The sequence below is a fragment of the Perca fluviatilis genome, chromosome 3, assembly GCF_010015445.1.
Source record: "Perca fluviatilis chromosome 3, GENO_Pfluv_1.0, whole genome shotgun sequence".
Classification (NCBI taxonomy): Eukaryota; Metazoa; Chordata; class Actinopteri; order Perciformes; family Percidae; genus Perca; species Perca fluviatilis.
In genome coordinates, this window is record NC_053114.1 from 1942321 (window position 1) to 1962500 (window position 20180).

General features: G+C 42.3%; 1 protein-coding gene across 1 annotated transcript in view; it reads right to left on the reverse strand.

Annotated features, from left to right (window-relative positions):
- The window catches only part of itfg1 (integrin alpha FG-GAP repeat containing 1), a 166172-nt gene that overhangs the window by 69490 nt on the left and 76502 nt on the right, over positions 1–20180 (reverse strand). Inside the window, exon 10 of the mRNA XM_039795224.1 lies at positions 17105–17256. Within this exon, the coding sequence (XP_039651158.1) occupies positions 17105–17256 (152 nt within the window). The remainder of the gene's footprint in view (positions 1–17104; positions 17257–20180) is intronic.

Here is a 20180-nt window from a genome sequence, read left to right on the forward strand (position 1 = left end):
GATCACATCACTCCTGTTTTAGCCTCTCTACACTGGCTCCCAGTATGTTTTAGAATAGATTTTAAGATTTTACTGCTCACTTTTAAGGCTCTTCACGGCCTCGCACCCTCGTATATCTCAGACCTCCTGGTACCGTACACACCAGTACGTACTTTGAGCTCCTCAGGCAGAGGTCTTTGTCTGTTCCAGAGACCAGGCTAAAAAGTAAAGGGGACAGAGCGTTTGAAGTCATGGCCCGAGGCTCTGGAACGTCCTATCTGAGGATATTAAGTCAGCTGAGTCACTGATTTCTTTTAAGACCCTTCTTAAAACATACTTTTATCGGAGAGCCTTTCCTGACTTTGAGCTTGAAACTCCTTGAATTTTCTTATTTTATTATTATTCTTTTAAAATTGTTCTTTTCTTTTGAAATACATTGCGTTTATTGCATGGTGTGAGACGGACAGAAAAGATGAGGACAGAGAGGTTTGTTGTGATTTTGCTGTGCAACAACCTCAAGCAGAGGTTAACTACATTTTTCTGTTACTGTCAGACCCTCACTGACCTATAGCCTGAAGAGGTCTACACATAGATGTGTGTATGTGACATATTTGTGTTGCGTGTGTGTCGTGCAGATGTGTCAAATCTCCCTAAGGCTTTTCCGGTCTTGTTGATTCACACTCTTTTCCACAAGACATCTGAAGGGGAATCTTGATGGTCAATCACAGTTCCAATAATAAGTAGTAAGGAGTACACACCACAATGTGCTGCCATGTAGTGGTGTGAGATCAACACAAAAAAAATTGCTATCATTCGTTCAGCCGTTTCCATCTGTGACCTCATTTTGTATTTCAAAAATAGCTCACTCTCACCACATAGTGTTACATGCATGGCTACATGTAAACACACACACACACACACACACACACACACACACACACACACACACACACACACACACACACACACACACCAGCCCAGTGGAGGTCGGAGTGTGACATTTAGACTATTTCTCCTGCGATAGGGGTCTCTTATGAAGCCGGGGTGGACCATTTCAACATCAAACACTCACAGCCAGCAGGACACTCACTGAGGGCAGTGGATGAATAGAGAATGTGTGTGTGTGTCTGTGTGTGTGTGTGTGTGTGTGTATATATGTTTGCTTTGCTGTGAATGTGAAGCCTACATGAGTAAAGACGAGTGCCTGGGCTGCCGGCTGCTCGCCTATAAAAATAGTCTGGCAGTTTAACCACATCTGGGTAGTGCTAAGGAAACAACACTTATCACTGTCATCACAGCGGAGGGCTGTAAAAAGCTGCCTTAGCTTTGTTCTCCATCTACATCATTACATTACTACCAACATTTCTAAAGCATGGGACACAGGTTCTGTGAGGGCATATTCACAGTATGCTGCTTTCTTTTAGGAGGAAAGGCACCGCCAAGACCACATTTTGTGCCGATACGGAAATCAATCTGCTTGATGTGTGCTTTGTTTACCTAATGATTAGTTGCGGTGCTACAGACCTGGAAGTCCTTTGCACAAACCCCATAATTCAGCTAAAGTGCATTCTGACTCTGAAATATTTTTTGTGATCCATTTAAATTTTACTCACTCAAGTATTTACATTTTTGACTCATTGGACTGCCTATTATTGGCATTTATCGCTAACAGGCCTCCATACTTTGAGACCTTCTTTGTTCCTGTTGTGGAATTATTTACACCCCTGGTTTGTCTGCTCAGAGCTGTGTTAAGTATGTACTGTACTTAGTTTCAGCAATAATGAAAAGACAACATTTAGCTTTGCAAAAAGGATGATCGTACGTTTCTTCTTGAAACAGAAAAGCTGTAGTTATCTGAACAACAGCAGAGGTGGAACTTCTAGTGTTTACGGTGAGCTCTTCATTAACCTGGCTATGTAAGGCAAGGGCCAGCTTAGACTACCCCACATCATATACCACTTTCACGACAATAGATTATGACTGGTATAACTGGTTGAAATAATACCATTTCTTGTTCCATTTCCTGTATTGGAAATATTCACTATTGTGCTTTTATACTCACAAAAAGTGGATGGAAAGAAAGAAAGAAAAAAAGAAAGCAATTATGAGAGAAAGCAACAAAGCCGTATTATACTAATACATGGGGATTTTAAGGGATTTTGTACTGTAAACAGGAGTAAATAATTATTCTTCAAAGTGTAGACTGAAGTTAAATAAGTAGCGAAGGATGTAGTAGGATGACTGATTCCTCCAAACAAAATCCCCACAGGAAGATTACAACAGTCTGGAACCTAAGAGGTGAGGTCTTCATGCACTGAGGGAGTTCTCCTCCCTGTCTGCCTCACGCAGCATTCTCTACAGACATTACAGTCACACACACACACACACACACACACACACACACACACACACACACACACACACACACACACACACACCAACACACACACACACACACACACACACACACACACACACACACACACACACACCTCATGCTCAATCCCTCAGAGAGCCCTAAAACCTTAACAAGGAAGATTTAATTAATTTTCAAAGTAAATTGGTGAGCAAAGTAGGGTCCATTATCTTTAGGCTGAATGGTGGCAGTTGGGTGTGTTTCCATGGAGGGAGCATTTCTGGTGGCATTCAGGCAAACACAACGGCTTTGATGTACTAAATGAAACACAGAAGGAGACCAAGGGAACATGCAACAGCTGATGGCTCTCCTGTGTGTCTCCATCCGTCCAACGAGAGAGCAGGCAGATGGTCAATATTATGCTCACAGACTCAAAATCATGGTTACAAGAAGTATTGCCACTGTGTCTCTGTGTAGTATACAATACGTAAATCCTACAGAGACAATAGTATCTGTCTCAAGGTATTTAAAAATAATTGGAATTTATCAAAAGAAATGTTAAACAAAGAGCTTTTGCTGAAGCACTGTACATTTTTGGGCCTATTGTGTTACTTGGTGGTGAACATTATTCTAATTCTCATAAATAACGTATATAATAGAGCAATCATGTTCAGTACAGCAGATATACAATGCACCAGCGGAATATTTCATATTTAAATATTTAATCTAAACATCTGTCATAAAAAAAGTCAAGTTCTGTCACAATTGAACAGCAGAAGTTTCCTTCTACAGTCATGACAACAAAAATACCATTTCCTCATCCAACAGTAGCCTCATACACAAAATTCACATTTGCTCAAAGCAGAAACTCCATTTTTGTTATTACGGTTGCCTTCTCCAACAACAGTCAAGATGTGTCCTATGTGTGTGTATGTGTGTGTTTTTGCAATAGGCAGCGTCTTGCTCTAAAAGGTGGTTTTAAGGCCTGATTTTTGTTTTTCCTCTGACATCAGCTGGTCGCAGCTAAAAGCGCCGAGGGAGGCAGTGCTGCTAAGAGCTGCCCACGCCACACTCTTCACTTTAATAGAAACACCAAACAAAAACACTCCACACACCTCATTATTAGAGGAGATTTAAGCATTTCCACAACAGCACAGCACAGAGTGTTTACTGGTGTAAACATGTCCACACCACTACCCATATGAATGCCTTTTGAATATCGACACAAGCAAACAAAAGATGTTGAGGATAGTTGTGGACCACACAGTGTGGGTGGTGAGGTGGACACATTGCATAACACATTGTTGGATTTTCTATAAAGCATATTCATTTTAGTCTCACTATTAAGTGGTGGCAGTGTTGCTATAAACATCCTGCTAAATGTAAATTATTGCTGATCTCCTGAAAGAGTACACAAACTCATGATCCTGTAATCTATATAGAGACACTGAGACATAATATCATTAAGAACTTGGGTTTATTATGATAGTATTTGTGCAGGTTGGAAAAATGTATTTGGGATCTGTTTAATATATGTGAGGCAAAGTGTCCTAAACTCACATCAAGCTCAGGTTTCTGTCAGTGTTAATCAATGACAGGGAAATCTGCCTGTATTACTGTACATATTTAACATTTCTGCCACTTTTGGTAAAAATAATAATCAATGCTAATCTAAACTGAAACATGTTTGTCTATGTTTGACTAGGATTTCTATTTTTTAAAGATTATTTTTTGGGGCATTTAAGGCCTTTATTACGACAGCTGAAGACAGGAGAGGGGAGAGAGAGGCAGAATGACTTGTAGCAAAGAGCCGCAGGTCAGAAATGAACCTGCTGCCGCTGCGGCGAGGATTGAGCCTCTGTACACGTGGCGCACGCTCAAACAGGTGAACTACCATAGCGTTCCTAAATAGGATTTTATTTTATTACAACTACTTTTTTTTTATTTTACTTATTGGAAGTTGGGGAAAACAATTACACTTTTATTGATTACAATAGATACCTATATTGTGCATGTATTAGGTCTATAAAGCAACATGTACTTGTGCCAGTTGTAAACATATCTGGCACATCTTGCCTTGAATCCATATTTGAAATGTTGCCGGAAAGTCAGGAATTTACCCATCTGTTATGGGATAAAGCCTGACATCCCTACGTCCCTCCCCTTCCATTATCACCGCTATCTTTTTTGCAAAGACACCGTTGCTGCGTCCAGGGCTTAGCGCAGACCAGGATGGTTGTGATTGGTTTAAAGAAATACAAAAAACCAAACACGTTTTTTTCCCTATCCCAGGATAGATAAGCGGTGTAGCCAGACCATACTCTGTGGAGGTCTGGCAATGCAAGACTACCCATCTGTTAACTTTATATTGGTTGCCATCACACACTGTAGATTACACCACATAAACACAAAGCCTACACAGTTTGAAAAATATGTGGGTACATAATACAATTGTATCCATCCATAAAAACCACTGGCATGGTTTATATATATAGTTATATATATAGTGATATGCATTATTGCATTATACTTTCAGGCTGAGGCAGCAACAAACAAACAACTTTATACACACAAATACCCCACTTTATCTATGGTCTACATGGGCATAATATTCTTCATCTTGATAATCAAGATGTTTTTTTTCAGTGGTATTAGAGTGGCAAAATATAGAAAAAAATGCCCTTCATTACAGTAAGTTAAACATTATTGATTCATTTTAATTAGTCAGCCTCATGAGACAGCAAAGGCAGTCCTGGAAAAAAGCTGTTGGATGCTGTCCTCTTCTCCTACTCTTTCTTCAATGCCTAACAAATCTAACTCTTTCTCTCCCAGTCACCCTGTCTTTCTGCTTGAGCAGCACTGGTTGAAGCCTGAAAATATTGTAAACAAATTAATAACATAACTAATTCCACTGGTCGGACTGTTGAGCTCTGTTTCAGACTGATACCTCTGGTTCAGGCTGATCCTCATCCTCTACACGTGCCTTTTTCAGTCGCGGAAAATACTTTTCAATACTCATCTGGATGCAAACATTCAGTGTAAGAGTAAAATGACATTGACATGACATAACATTGTTTATAATAAGTTTATTTGATTCACAAGTGTGTGTGTGTGTGTGTGTGTGTGTGTGTTTAGCACAGGGTGTGTGTGATGCGTCAGTGCAGTAGTACTGGGATAGTAGTGCCTGTAGTTTAGCAGCTTAGTAGTTACTGCATGTTGCATGCTGCTGCTTCTGCTTGCTACATTCTGCTTACAGCTACTGCCACCGACTAGCCCTTGTGCAAGGGCAAAAAGAGGAGCAGAGTGCGTAAGTCTCTTCCTGTCGGTACATAGCCTCTCCACCGCCAAGACTCCTACAGTGCCTCCTCGCGGCCACACACGGTAACTGGGCCCTAGCGGACCCAGGCTGAACTGTAGGGGATCTCGGAGCAGCAGTGGGCCCCAGAGGGCGCTGCGGTGCGGCCCACCACCAAGTAGTGGAACATGCCCTGGCACCCGCCAACCACTGCCCCAGCTATGGGTAAATAGTCCCACTGCCTTGTGGAGTAGCCTATAGAGGCAAAGGCTAAGGGAGCACACCCTGAAAAAAAAAGGCACAAGTCCTCAACGGTGGAACAGGCGGAGGATGATGGCTGACCTAAGTGGAGCATCACAACGGCTGGGAAGGCGGATGCAGGCTGCAGCAGTGCTGGGTCACCAGTCGTCGTGGTCTCCATGCCACTGGATCTCGACTCAGACCTGCCAAGGACATGGTGGGAGTGTGGTCTGCGCACCCACACCCTCACCCAAATCCTTACCTATGCGCAAGCTCCTTGCTCCCCCCCCCCCTCCCCCTTCCCTCCTCACCAAGTCCTGTGGCGATGTGGAATGGTGGTGGGCACAGGCCAAGGATGTGGCTGGGAGTGTCTAATCAAACCATGCACACAGGCGGCAATGGAGTGATGGTCGCTAAGATTGCGGGATGGAGCAGCGCGTCTTTTCGGCAGCTTCCATTGTGACTGAGCAGCCCCACACTGCTCACCCCTGTGATGGGGAAGGACCTGGAAAAGGTGGTCCAAAAATTGTCTGCTCCCCACACTCCGGACGGTAAGCCGCAACCGTCGGAGCATCCCCCCCTTTTGCGGTCGAAACACCAAATTAAAAAATAAGCTAAACATTGCTTCGTGGAATGTTCGCACACTGCTGGACTTGGTTGTAACGCTTGACAGGCCCCACCGTAGGACAGCATTGGTGGCCCTGGAGCTCGCAAGATACAACATCGACATAGCAGCTCTCAGCGAGACCAGACTACATGGGGAGGACTCCCTGACAGAGGTCGGTGCTGGGTACACCTTCTTCTGGAAGGGGGTCCCCGAAGGCACTCGCCGTAACCATGGAGTTGGCTTTGCTGTGAAGTCTAAACTGCTGCAGCACATTCAGGAATCCCCCATCGGCATCAATGAAAGACTGATGACATGGCGCATCCCCCTAGCAAAGGGATGCTTTGCCACTCTCATTAGTGCATATGCTCCAACTCTTGATGCCGAGTACAACATCAAAGAGGATTTCTACAGAGCTCTTGATGCCATCCTACAGAAAACCCCGGTTACGGACAGGCTCATACTCATGGGAGATTTCAATGCCAGAGTGGGTATGGAGCACCTGGTGTGGAGTAAAGTCATTGGCCAGCATGGTGTGGGGAAAATGAACCCCAACGGGCTCAGACTCCTCTCCCTCTGTGCAGAGCACCAGCTGGTCATCACTAACACCATATTCCAGATGAAGAACAGGTTTAAGACCACCTGGCAGCACCCTCGCTCAAAACATTGGCACCTCCTTGACTATGTGATTGTCCGTCAAAAGGACAGACAAGATGTCCTCACCACCCGTGTTATGCGTGGAGCTGAGTGCTGGACTGACCACCTTATGGTCAGATCCAAACTACTCATGAGTATTCTACCCCGTGGCCCGAGGACCGCTCCGAACAAAAAACTCAACTGTATAGCGCTGAATAGCCTCACCACCAAAGACACCCTGCGACGGCTCCTTTCTGAAAACCTCAAAAAGCTCCCAGAGGAAACAACTGACTGGCCAGCTTTGCACCTGGCTATTCACAGTGCAGCCTCAGAGGCGCTTGGCCAATCAAAGAAACGTCACCAGGACTGGTTTGATGGCAACTCAGCTGAGATACAGTTACTCCTAAAAGCCAAGCATGAGGCCCACAAAGCTCTCCTGTCCTGCCCTGGATCTCCCACCCTTAAAACCACCTTTACTGCTGCAAGAACTGTAATCCAGCGAACCCTCCGGACTATGGAGGACACCTGGTGGGTGCAAAAGGCGCGAGAAATCCAGAACTTGGCAGACTGCAATAACACTCAAGGCTTTTACGATGCCATAAAAGCATTGTATGGCCCCAGGAAGCGGGCCATCGCCCCAGTCCGATCACCTGACGGGTCCATGCTCTTTAAGGCCCGCCATGAGATTCTTGCCCGTTGGGCCAATCATTTTGAGAGTCTCTTCAACCACACCAACCCTGTCGACCCACATATTCTGGATCATCTCCCAGACCTGCCACCAATCACATGCTTGGACACTCCTCCACTTTACTCAGAACTCCGGCAAGCTATTGCTGGGATGAAGAACAACAAAAGCGCTGGACCCGATGGAATCCCTGCAGAGGTTTTCAAACATGGAGGATACACCCTTACGCGTCGCCTGCACCTCCTGATCCAAAACTTCTGGGAAGTTGGGACCCTCCCACAGGACTGGAAGGACGCAAACATCGTGGTCATTTACAAACAAAAAGGAGACAGAGCAGTCTGTGGCAACAGCCGTGGGATATCTCTCCTCTCCGTCGCAGGGAAAGTCCTGGCCAAGATCATGCTTAGCAGACTGGTTGAGCACATCTCGGAAGCTGTGCTTCCAGAAACACAGTGTGGCTTCCGGAAGACCAGATCCACGACAGACATGGTTTTTGTCTTGAGGCAGTTGCAGGAGAAGAGCCGAGAACATCACAAAGACCTCTACGTAGCCTTCATCGACCTCAGCAAAGCCTTCGACTCCATCAACCGTGAACTGCTCTGGAAACTCCTCTCCAAACTTGGGGTACCACCTAAGTTTCTCCACATCCTACAGCAGTTCCATGACGGGATGCAAGCCAGAGTGCTCACGGGAGAACTCCAGTCAGAGTTTTTCGAAGTAAACGTTGGGGTGAAGCAAGGCTGTGTCTTGGCTCCGGTGCTCTTTAACATCCTCCTCTCTGCCATCACCTGCCTCTTCCACCGTGTCATGGGATATGACGACGGCGTCCACGTGGAATACCGACTTGACGGAAGTCTTTTCAACATCCGTCGGCTCCAGGCCCACACAAAGACAAAGACCCGCCAAATCTTTGAGCTTCAGTATGCTGATGACTGTGCCGTCTTAGCTCACAGCCCGGACTCTATGCAGCACGCTCTTAACACAATATCTAGTCTGTACCAATCCTTTGGCCTACAGGTAAACACTCAAAAAACCGAGGTCATGTGCCATCTCACTACCCCCGTCCCCACACCCCCCAGTTTTCACATAAATGGTGTTCCACTTAAAACAGTGGACCACTTCACTTACCTCGGCTCCACTTTGTCCTCATGTTGCTCCCTTGACACAGAAGTACACACCCGGATAAATAAAGCCTCATCATCTTTCGGTCGCCTACGCAGCAGGGTTTTTGAAAACCGTAACCTGAAGATCAGCACCAAGGTGGCTGTTTACAACGCGGTATGTCTCTCCACTCTGCTTTATGGGGCAGAGTCTTGGACCCCATACCGCCAGCACATTACCACCCTAGAGGCCTTCCATATCCGCTGCCTACAGAAGATCCTCAGCTTGTCTTGGGAGGATCGCATCCCCCATACAGACATTCTCAGCAAGACTGACTCAATTTGTATGGAAGCAGATGTGGCCAAAAAACATCTGCGCTGGATAGGGCACACCATACGCATGCCTGAACACCGCCTGCCCCGTCAAGTCCTCTACAGTCAACTAATGGGTGCCAAACGCTCCGCCGGAGGGCAAAAGCGGCGTTTTACGGACTACACCCGGGACCTCCTAAAGCGAGCGAACATCCCTCTCACGCAGCTTGAATCTCTGGCACTTGATAGATCAGCCTGGCAGGTTACCTGTGCTAAAGTAGTCTCTCAGATACACCAAATCAGCCTAGAACGCCGAACCGAGAGGCGCATCCAGAGACACCAGCGGGCGGCTGGTACCCCCCTGGCATCTGGTTTCCCCTGCTCCATCTGCGGACGAGTGTGCGGCTCAAGGATCGGACTCAGGGAAAGGAAATGCAGCTGAATGAATATGCTGCGTGTTTTATACAGCGTTAAAAAAAACAACATTAATAACGAAACGCAATATGTGGTGGCCGGTGTTGATTGTATGCCGTGGGAAACACTGAACAACGTACAGTATAGGTATACTGGATGTTAATCTTAAGATTCTTGAACGAATCAGTTCCATCTGCTTTGAGATAACCATGATGTGTCTGAAATAGGGCAGGAGCTGGTCATTGCCATGACATGTTGATGCCCTAGGACGCGTACACATACAAAAATGTCAGTTTGATGGTTTCATATGGTGGGAGTGACAGAGGACTGAAATATTGCTTAGAAGCTGGTTGCCACATGCTGGTATACCCCGAGGCTAAAGCAACAAATGCACCTTTTACAGGAAGTGAAAATCATCCTATTTAAACCTAAAATTAGAGAAAATCTTTTATGTGGTATAAAGAATGCTTACACAGTCTCATTTAAATACAGGGTCATCTTTTTCACTGTGAGTGTAAATGTGCTGCAGATTCCCTAAGATATGAACATTGGTCTGAATGAGCTTGATGTGTGCACGCAGAGCAGAAGGGTGTTAAACCGTCTTTGTGTGTATGTGCGTGAGTGGGCAATGATGCATCCATGGCTGATAGTAACCCGCGGTCATCTGCTGAGGTTAAAAGTCACTGTGGATGATGATGACTTTCAAAAAGCCTTAGATCTGGGCTAGTTCTGATCTGGCTGGGAGGGAGGCTGCCTGGAAGGTGATCCGGCTGTTGTTTTTCGATTGCTTGAGAAACACATGCTGATGTGCATGTTGATGCACGCACATGTAATTATATCCAAGTCTCTTGAGGCAGATCACACATTAAAGCTGACCTATGTGCCATTTAATCAGTGTATACATGTGATATAGTGAAGTGGGAAAAACATGATTACTGCTGAGGGTAAGACCATTCTATAAGGCCTGGTGGCTAACACACAACAATCCTATACCACAAGCAGTGTGTGTGTGTAGTAGTTGATGTTATTCCTAGAAAGCACTGATATTTACTTGTGCATCTACTAGACTCCGTAGCAGCAGGTGGTACGTTCTCTTTGGCTACAGCTGTATGTCATATGGCATCTGAAGCTAATTATAGTAACACATGAAAAGAAATTAAGCTGCAGAGGTAAATAGAAAAGGAGAGGAGTGAGGTAAGATGGGGGGGGGGGATTTCAGCTTCACTTTGCATGCTGTTGTGTCTATGGGACACTGTGCTCTGCAGCAACATCTATCACAAACATGGTTCCACATTACACCTCATATGCATTTGTGGCTGCTACAGGTTAGGTAAGCTACTTGAATGGCCGGTTGAATGTTAATTCTATAAAAGGCAAGCAGTTAGAAGAGTGTGCTAAGAAATCATTCTGTTTTTGATACTGTACTTAAATTGGCAATTAACAAACTCCATTTCTCTAGAGACTGAAGCTGTAGCTGCAGCATGTTGATTGACATGTTTTAATGATGTAAAGACATGTTCAAGGAGTTGAGATAGAGTCTGTATCAGGGCCATATTTAGTTCAATTTGTTATATGTCACTATTTTTGGTAGCCTACTGTACTTAAATGGCCAGTATGTACTTTATTTTATTTATTCATTGAAGCCTCTATGTTTACATGCTTGTGGTGATGTGCATGTGCTATGCGTGCCAAAAAAATCTGTTTGGTACTGCCAATTTGTTTTGTGGTGCAATAAACATTACACTTTGTGAGAAAAAAATCGTGGCAGAGAATCGTGATATCAATTCTAAGCTAAAAAAATCATGATTCATATTTTCCCTGAATTCAGTGGAAATCATACGAATTACAGTGCTTATCTTTTCGTAGCTTTTCGAACATATGGTTTATGAGAACAGGCTGATATATAATATGAACAACACTGCTCTGTGCATGTACAGTATGGCAAACTTCAACTTAGTACATGTCATAAGAAAGTTGGCAGAAGCCAGGGAGAATGGGACTAGCAAAAAAAGCGCATAAATAGTCAGACAGCTGTGTAGTCTGTGTCTTGCCTGAAGAGAGCTAAGAATCTGGATCATAAGTGGTATGTTGTGCAGTGCCATGCTGTGTCATCTGCAGCTGAAAGAACTACATTTTATCATCAGGCTTTCTGCTAGATGTTTCTCACACCGATATAAGATGACTTCTTTAGTTTCATACTAGTGTTCTTTCCCCGAAGTCTGTATTTCGGTCTCTTTCATTGTGTCACGTCTTGTCTTCTCAACATCCCAAATGCTTGCTTTTCTGCAAACACTGAAACACCTATGTATAGGAGCTACTTTCAGGAGTGAGCAAGCGCCTTGTATTCTTTGTTGTGATTTAACATTGTTCGTCTGTGTGAGCGTGTGTGTGTGTGTGTGTGTGTGTTTGAGAGTGAGACAGAGGTAGTCTGAAGGCACCGTCTGTCCTGTGACCTGGATATAATGTGGACCCTGAGGAGTGTAATTTTAGTTGCTGCAGATGGAAACTACACACGACATAAACATGAAAACATAAACACACATGGATGCATACACACAGAGACGTGCACGCACGCACGCACGCGCACACACACACACACACACACACACACACACACACACACACTTGCAGCAGTGTTTCCAAACAGTCTGTAAATGGATGGTCTATCTCCCACTGTAGACCTGCGTATTAGTATGTATATAAGGATGGGTTAATAGCTTTGTAGTTTGATGTTGATGAGATAATCCATAATGTCCGATTAAAAGTAAATGCTACTGCCTAGTGCTGGCTGATAGCATCTAGAGCTGTATAGTAACGAAGTAGAACTAGTTCACTAATCTACTTAAGTACTAAAAGGCTGTATCTGTACTCTACGGAATATTATTTTTTTCTCCTACTTCCACTTTTACTTAAGTACATATTTTCGATGAATGAAATACTTTTACTCAGATACATTTTTTATGTGCTGCATCGTTACTCATTACTATTGTGAAATCCTCACGCTATGGAGACTGTGGAGGTTACAGTGAGTGTGTAGTTATTGCTACGTTAGTTACGTACGCTAATTACGTAAGTCTCGCCTCACGTTTCTTTTCATTACGGTTGCCCGTTCAGAAGTCAGAGACGATGTAAGTTTGTACTCTCTCTATTTAGCTATTGTTGCAGCAGAGTAATCTGTTCCTGAGTTGTTTGAGTCTGCAGTGAGTCCTGAATGTTAACCGTCTGACCCTGTGATGTGAAGCTGATCTAGTTTATCTGGATGTTTGACCCTGTGATGTGAAGCTGATCTAGTTTATCTGGATGTTGCTAGCTTGCCTACTTTCACATGTTACTAGCTAGTGTGTGATAACTATTTGGGGGGCTTTAATCGTTACTGCGCTGGAGAGGATGTTCATTTTACTTGCACAGTGTGATAATTGTACATTTTATTTCAGTATTTGTTAATATTTGTTATTTTTCATATAATATATTTGTTAATTCCTTTGGCTACAGCCAAAGTGTACTTTAGGCTATACATTTGAAATAATATACAAATATGATATTCAAACTTTTGACTGCTTTCTTTAATAACTAAATAACACAATACTAGTAGTACAGAGTAGTACATTTTAAAATAAACGACTAGCAATACTTAAGTACAAACAATGTTGAATACTTTAGTACTTTAGCGCTTAAAGAGCACTTATACTTCTACTCAAGTCACTTTTGTGATAGAGCACTTGTACTTTTACTCAAGTATGGGTCTCTAGTACTTTATACACATCTGATAGCATCCAACAGTGAGCCAGCCTGAAGTCCAGTTACACTTAAACAGGAAGTGATGTGATAGACGCCATACTTCTTTTAATGGCCTACTAGTCTTATAAATAGTAAAATAAGTCGAGCATATGGCAAAAAAGCCTGAAGGAGAGAAATATTTCCTTCTGAGGTAAGATAAGCAAATCACTGGTTTTGTCAAAGCCACGCCTAAAAAACTTGAGCCAGATCACACAATGACTTCATGCATTCATAACCACCGACTGCCTATTTATTCCTTCTGTTCATTGTTCCATTGATTCCACCTGATTACACTCATCTCACACCCTCTACTGATTCCGTCTTCCTATTTTGAAGGAGGAGGAGTGACATGGATTGGCAAGACTTTTATCTAAAAAGCAGCTATAAATAACCACTTGGAAGAAAGAAGATGTAGAAATCGAGAGGAAAGAAAGAGAGGGATGGAGAGTTAAAATAGATCACATGTAGGCTGTACAAATATTTGGTAAGCAGAGAGCATTTGGTTCAGCAGAGTGCTGTTGAATCCAAAGCAGACAGGATGCATTTGATAAACTGTCAGAGCAAAAACAAAAACAAGTCCATCCCATCGGTCACAGCTGAGCTCTGAAACCTTGTGCCTTTACTGTAGACTGTAAAAAATAATGGACGTAGCATCAGTAACATGCTATGTAACATGCTATTGGTTTGTGTACTGCCGTTGTGAGGCCAGCAGTTTGGCCGTCGCCATCTTGGTATTTTGAAGCCAGAAGTGACCATACTTGGGGAGAATGATGCAGCTAAGCCAATGTCGTTAATGGTTTCAATGGCGCTGTGCTGCGCTAAGCTAAATGCTTAAGAGGGAACATTCCCGATTTACAACTGGAGATCTCCGGCACTGTTCATCTGCATGTACGGCAGTATACAGAGCTGGTTGTAAATTGGCGGACTTTCCCTTAAGTTACCAGTTAACATTAGCCCTAACTAGGTAGCTTTGGTTGGCATGGTGCTACCAAACGCTGAACAAGACGATTTAAAAAGGGACCAAAATGTTCCATTTAACTTTGATGAAGTAAAAACACACAGTAAGAGGGTCAAAGTTAAAGTCAAAAACACAGACAGTACCCCAAAACAAGTTCATGGCTGTTTTAATGTACACGCATTGCTAAGCCTCTATCATGATTGACACATCGGCATGCAGCCCTGCCCTAAAGCACCCCTTGCTTATCATTTATTTAAAAATAAATGGGGCCATCATTTTGCGATTGAGACCATAAACATGTTAGGAAAATTAGGTAATAAATAAAGCGAGAAGAAGAGGCATTTTAACAAAGACTTCAATTGAATCACACTTCTTTTTAGCCTCCTAATGAAAATGAGATAGAATGCAGGTTTAAGGGACTGGAAGTTGCTGCTTGGCCTTGCAGCTCAGATTTAACAAATGAATGTATGACTTTACGCATTGACTTATGGGAGCACTACTAAATGTTCCTAATATCAGTGCACACTGAGAACTTCCTAGTTAAACCACCAACATCATTTGGGGTTTACGTGCCTTGATTTCGGGCCCATCAATGGTAGTTCTTAGAGGTCTTGAATTACAGGTTCATGGATTCAAACCGGAAGACATCCAAAGATTTGTCTAACCTTTAAACCATTGTTCTTTCTTAACACCCTGACTTCTTTTTTATCTGTTAATCCTTCCTCTCTCCCTCCTCTGTATGCTGATGATGTGGTTTGAAATGTTACCGCCGGGGGTCAGATTGTATAGGGAAGCAGTTCGCAACGTCCACGACCAAGTGCGGGATTACAATGCTCAGGCTTAAAATGAGAAGAAAGTGGAGGAAGGGAGGGAAAAAGAGAGAAGCTATGGCTGGATTAGAGCTGGTGAGACAGAAGTAATTTCGAGATGAGGGTGACTGCAAAGCGTTAAGCCCGACAGGACTTACTGTACTGGTGATTATATAGAGCCTAGACGAGAAAGTAGGGTTCACATGTACATGTGTATGAGTCTATTGAAGCTCTTGCCCAACATCTTTTCTGACACGACAAGCATTCAAACACTGACCACACACACACACACACACACACACACACACACACACACACACACACACACACATACAATCAGTAAGCATAGACAATCACAGCCTTGACCCCTTTTACCCCCAGTTATCTTATCTTCATCTCTAATCCACATAGGTCCTTCAAAACACACACACACACACACACACACACACACACACACACACACACACACACACACACACACACACACACACACACACACACACACACACACACACACACACACACACACACACACACACACACACACACACACACACACACACACACACACATTTCCATGGTGCTTGCGTCCTAGCACATACTGTAGTGATTTTTTAAAGGACTGGCTTATCAGTCGCTATGTCTGTAAACTGAAGAGCACACTCACCTTAGTGGTTTTCTCTCCCAGTCTGTGCTCTAGTAAACTGAATGGTAATCACTTCTTCATTATACTACAATGTCATAGATTCCTATTGCTCCGTACTAAACATTTCAAAGCTCTATATCCTGGAGCAAAGGACTCTTTTGCCCTGTGTCATAATTGTCAAAGTGTAAGTAATCACATTAATGTATGCCTAATTTATGCTTCAGCTGATATCTTATGACTTATTAATGACAAGATTTAATTAATCTACCTTTGGAAACTTCTGTACTTTGAACATATTGCTATTCTGTGTGTATGAGGAAGAGAGCTGTTCTTCAAAAGGTTGTAATCCTAAACATACAGGTAGAGACTGCAGAAACCATTTCTAAATACACTATATAAATCTAATTAGTGTTTGCCAATGTGCAAATGTGTGTCCCAAATTAGTTATATTTCTTAAAATCATTATATTTCATTATCCCTGCTCTACTTTGTTTGATCATACATATCAACTGAGCGACATTTTATCCCCCAGCATGAGAACATGACATTGCAAGTAGAGTAATTTCACAGTAATTTAATGAGTAAATCCATCCTCTATTTGGCATCTTTGAACCCTACCACCCCACACACACACACACACACACACACACATTTATAGTTTTGAAGCTATACAGATTTACATAAGCCATTTAAGTATAAATCTTGAGTTATTAGGTTCCAATCAGTTTCACTTTCTGTTCCACTGAAATACTATAGTTAGTATAATCTCATCGAAATATGCAATGTTACATGACTTGGATTTGCATGAAATTTATGACTCTCGTGACATCAATTTCTGAGTAACAACAACAATGCACACAGCATTTGTATCTAACTGTGTGCTACATATGCAGTCCCTGGATGTTGACACACTGAAACTATGTGCCTCTGCACCGATGGCTCATCAAGCGAGGCATACTACTAAAACGATTAGTTGGAGTGGGGTTCATGGGACCTATTTGACAGGATTCCAAGGGATCCCCCTGCCAAGCATTTCAGAAATATCTCATTAATTTACTAGACATTATCTTAAATAACATAGTAAGTGTCTAGAGGAATACATTATTCAATAGTTGTCTATGTAAAAAAAAAAAAAAAAAAAAAAAAAAAAAAAAAAAAAAAAAAATATATATATATACACACACACACACACACACACACACACACACACACACACACACACACACACACACACACACACACACACACACACAGGTTTTCTTCAGGACACAACACCAACAAACATTCTCCTACCCGCCACTGGTGTTGCGGAGGACAACCAGGGCATCAGGGAAGCCGTCCAGGTTGTAGTCCCCGAAGTGCAGGGCCAGGGGTTGGCTGGGTTTCCCTGGCACAAAGCTCCAAACCGTTCCCTTCCACTGGAAATCTGACAGCACTGTTACCCACTGCAACAAAATCAGAAAGAAATTACACATCAATCAAAATGATCCAACACTAGACACAATAATAGTGGAAATATATGACAGGAGGAGGGTTAAAGGGTAATTATTATTTTTTTTTCAACCTGTACCCTATTTACCTATGTTTTTGCTTGTAAGGGACTGATAGGAAGAGCAATCTTTGAAATTGGTCCAGTATTAAGTGAGAAAGGATCCCTACAGAGAGCCTTTTTAAAACCTCTTTAAGACCTTTCAGTTTAACCAGAAACAGCTCTGAGGTCAGCAGTGCTAAACCCACATTTTACATCAACATGTAAATCTGTAAACTGGGTTTATTTCAACCAAAACTAGAGTAGTGATGGTTGGAAAAGTGGAGAGACGACCGAAAACGGCTTGTCATAGTTTTATTTTGTTTCTGTCGACTTTGAATTAAGTGTATTTTACGATGATAAAATTACTGTGTATTTACAGTCTGGTGCCTGTTTCTCCAAACTGGGGGCGTGCCGACCACCATGGATAAGTACCTCATACAACCCCACTTCAAAAAAGCCGAACTATCCCTTTAAGCTACGACAAGCTAAAAAAAAAAAAAAAGACAATTTCAAACTAGTAACAAATGCTTGCCTCAGAGGAGAGGAGAAACGGCACGGGGGACTTCAACAGTCCTTTTCAGTCCACTCCAATAATATTCATCCCTGGTGGTCTCAAACTGGCTAGTTTAAGGAGCACTTCAACTACTAATATTGTTCCAAAATGACTTACTTAACAGTGAAATAATAATATGAATGAACTTCAATTTTAAATTGCCCACCTAATAACAATCTCTAGTCTTTGAATTCATCTACAGTACCCTGAGTGCAAACTGAGACTCAAGTAATACTTACTTTAAAACAACCATTTACTTGAGAGGTAAAAAGTCACATTATTCGCAAGTATTGACTTGTAAATCCTCAATTTAGCAATTCCTCTACCAAATCAAACAATAGAAGAGTAAAACATTACCAAAATATGACTGAAGTTATCTGAATTGAGCAAAATAATCACAGAAACCAGTATGAATTGAATATATACCAATCAATAACAAAATTTAACTTCATTATGAATTGTCATTTGGTCTTATAATAAACTTCAGAGCTGGGTTTTTAGAAACAGGTGCTGTGTGTGTGTGTGTGAGTGTGTGTGTGTGTGTGTGTGTGTGTGTGTGTGTGTGTGTGCGCTCATAGCCTGCAGTCTTGCCTTTAATTCCAATCGTTTTACACTTTAGAAACAAGGGGCGTTGCTTTAAAACTGCTACTGACTGATGCATTTGATAGGAAAGAGTCAAACTGAAGAGGTACACATAGTAAACTGCACACACACACATCCCTGGTCACTACACTTTGCATTAACCTTTATCCTGGACTACATCTGCCCATGCACATTATATATTATTTGCATATTCTGCACTCAGTTATTTTGTATGCATATATTTGTTTCTGTATTTATTGTTTATTTAATGTTAATGTTTAATATGTTTGTTTGTTTATATATACACTATTCACCAAGGCAAATTCCACATGTGTAACATGTGAATAAACCCTTTTCTAATTCTGAGACCATTATCACTTCTCCCTAAATATGAAACAAAATATTTCACTCAGCAGCTGCATCAATACACAAGCACCAGCTTAAGCCTTGCCTCTCCATTTTTATATAATATCCTTCTCTCTTCCAAAAAATGCTGATGACTAAATGCATTAGTATCCCTAATCCACCATCATTGTGGTAATTCATGAGGAGCATGTAGCACCATTCAGTAGCCTACAGGATGTTCATTTTGGTACATACATTTCTTCTGACTGGTGCACCCTATGAACCAAATATTAGTCTTTATTAGACTCTCTGAAACACAAAAAGAACAACAGCTCCAAATTTTCAATAACCTACATACTTACAAAAATACTGTTTCCTCAGAGCTAGAATGATGAATCAGCCGGGCCAATGTCTCAGCCGATGCTTACTGCAGATATATTATTATTGGTCGATTAATAACAAAAAATTAAATCTAGGTTTGAGGTAATTTAGAAAGACACCAATACTATATAGTTTGTTCAGACTCCCAAACATCGATATCACTATTGCCTTCAAAAATCCAGTATCAGTCGGGATATGATTTCTATAGTAGTATCATAATGACATTGGATTTGAAAAAAATGTAATACAAGTTGTTTTGCATTATATACATAGAAAGTATATAACCGTATTGAAACAGCTTTTTGTTGGCCCTAGTTTTCTTGATCTAAAGAAAAAAAAACATTTTAATACTCATAACTGCGCTAAATGCCCACTTTAGATCCCTTTGTTTGGGTTTGTGAGTGTGGATCCTAGAAAGGTGTGAGGCCAGATGCTAGAGGTTTAAACTATTCATGAATGTTAAACAGAGAGAGCAGGTGCAGAGGAGAGTCACCAGAGAGACACTCACACTGACCAGAACTGCCTCTAATTGCTCTTAATACGACTAGCATGTCTGAAAAAGACAACCATGGCCTATTACCAATTAATTTGAAATGTATCGCACAATCCATTTCCTAAAGAACAGATGTGCACACTAGGTGAACACAGGTACTTATATAGGGGTAACACAGAGTGGCCTGTTTGTAGGGGGGGCATGCGTGGTGGTGGATGTAGGTCACGTAAATGACGTTTCCATAGGGGCTAGAAAGTTGGATTCTCAATTTCTTTACTCCTAACCCAGTGTTTCCCATACATAGACTAATATGTGGCGGTGCGCCGCACAATCAACACATGCTGCCGCACATTGCGTTTCGTTATAGGTTTTTTTAAACGCTGTTTAAAACACGCGGCGTATTCGTTATCCTCCGTCTCTCTGTCACTTGCGTCTCACACACACACACACACACACACACACACACACACACACACACACACAC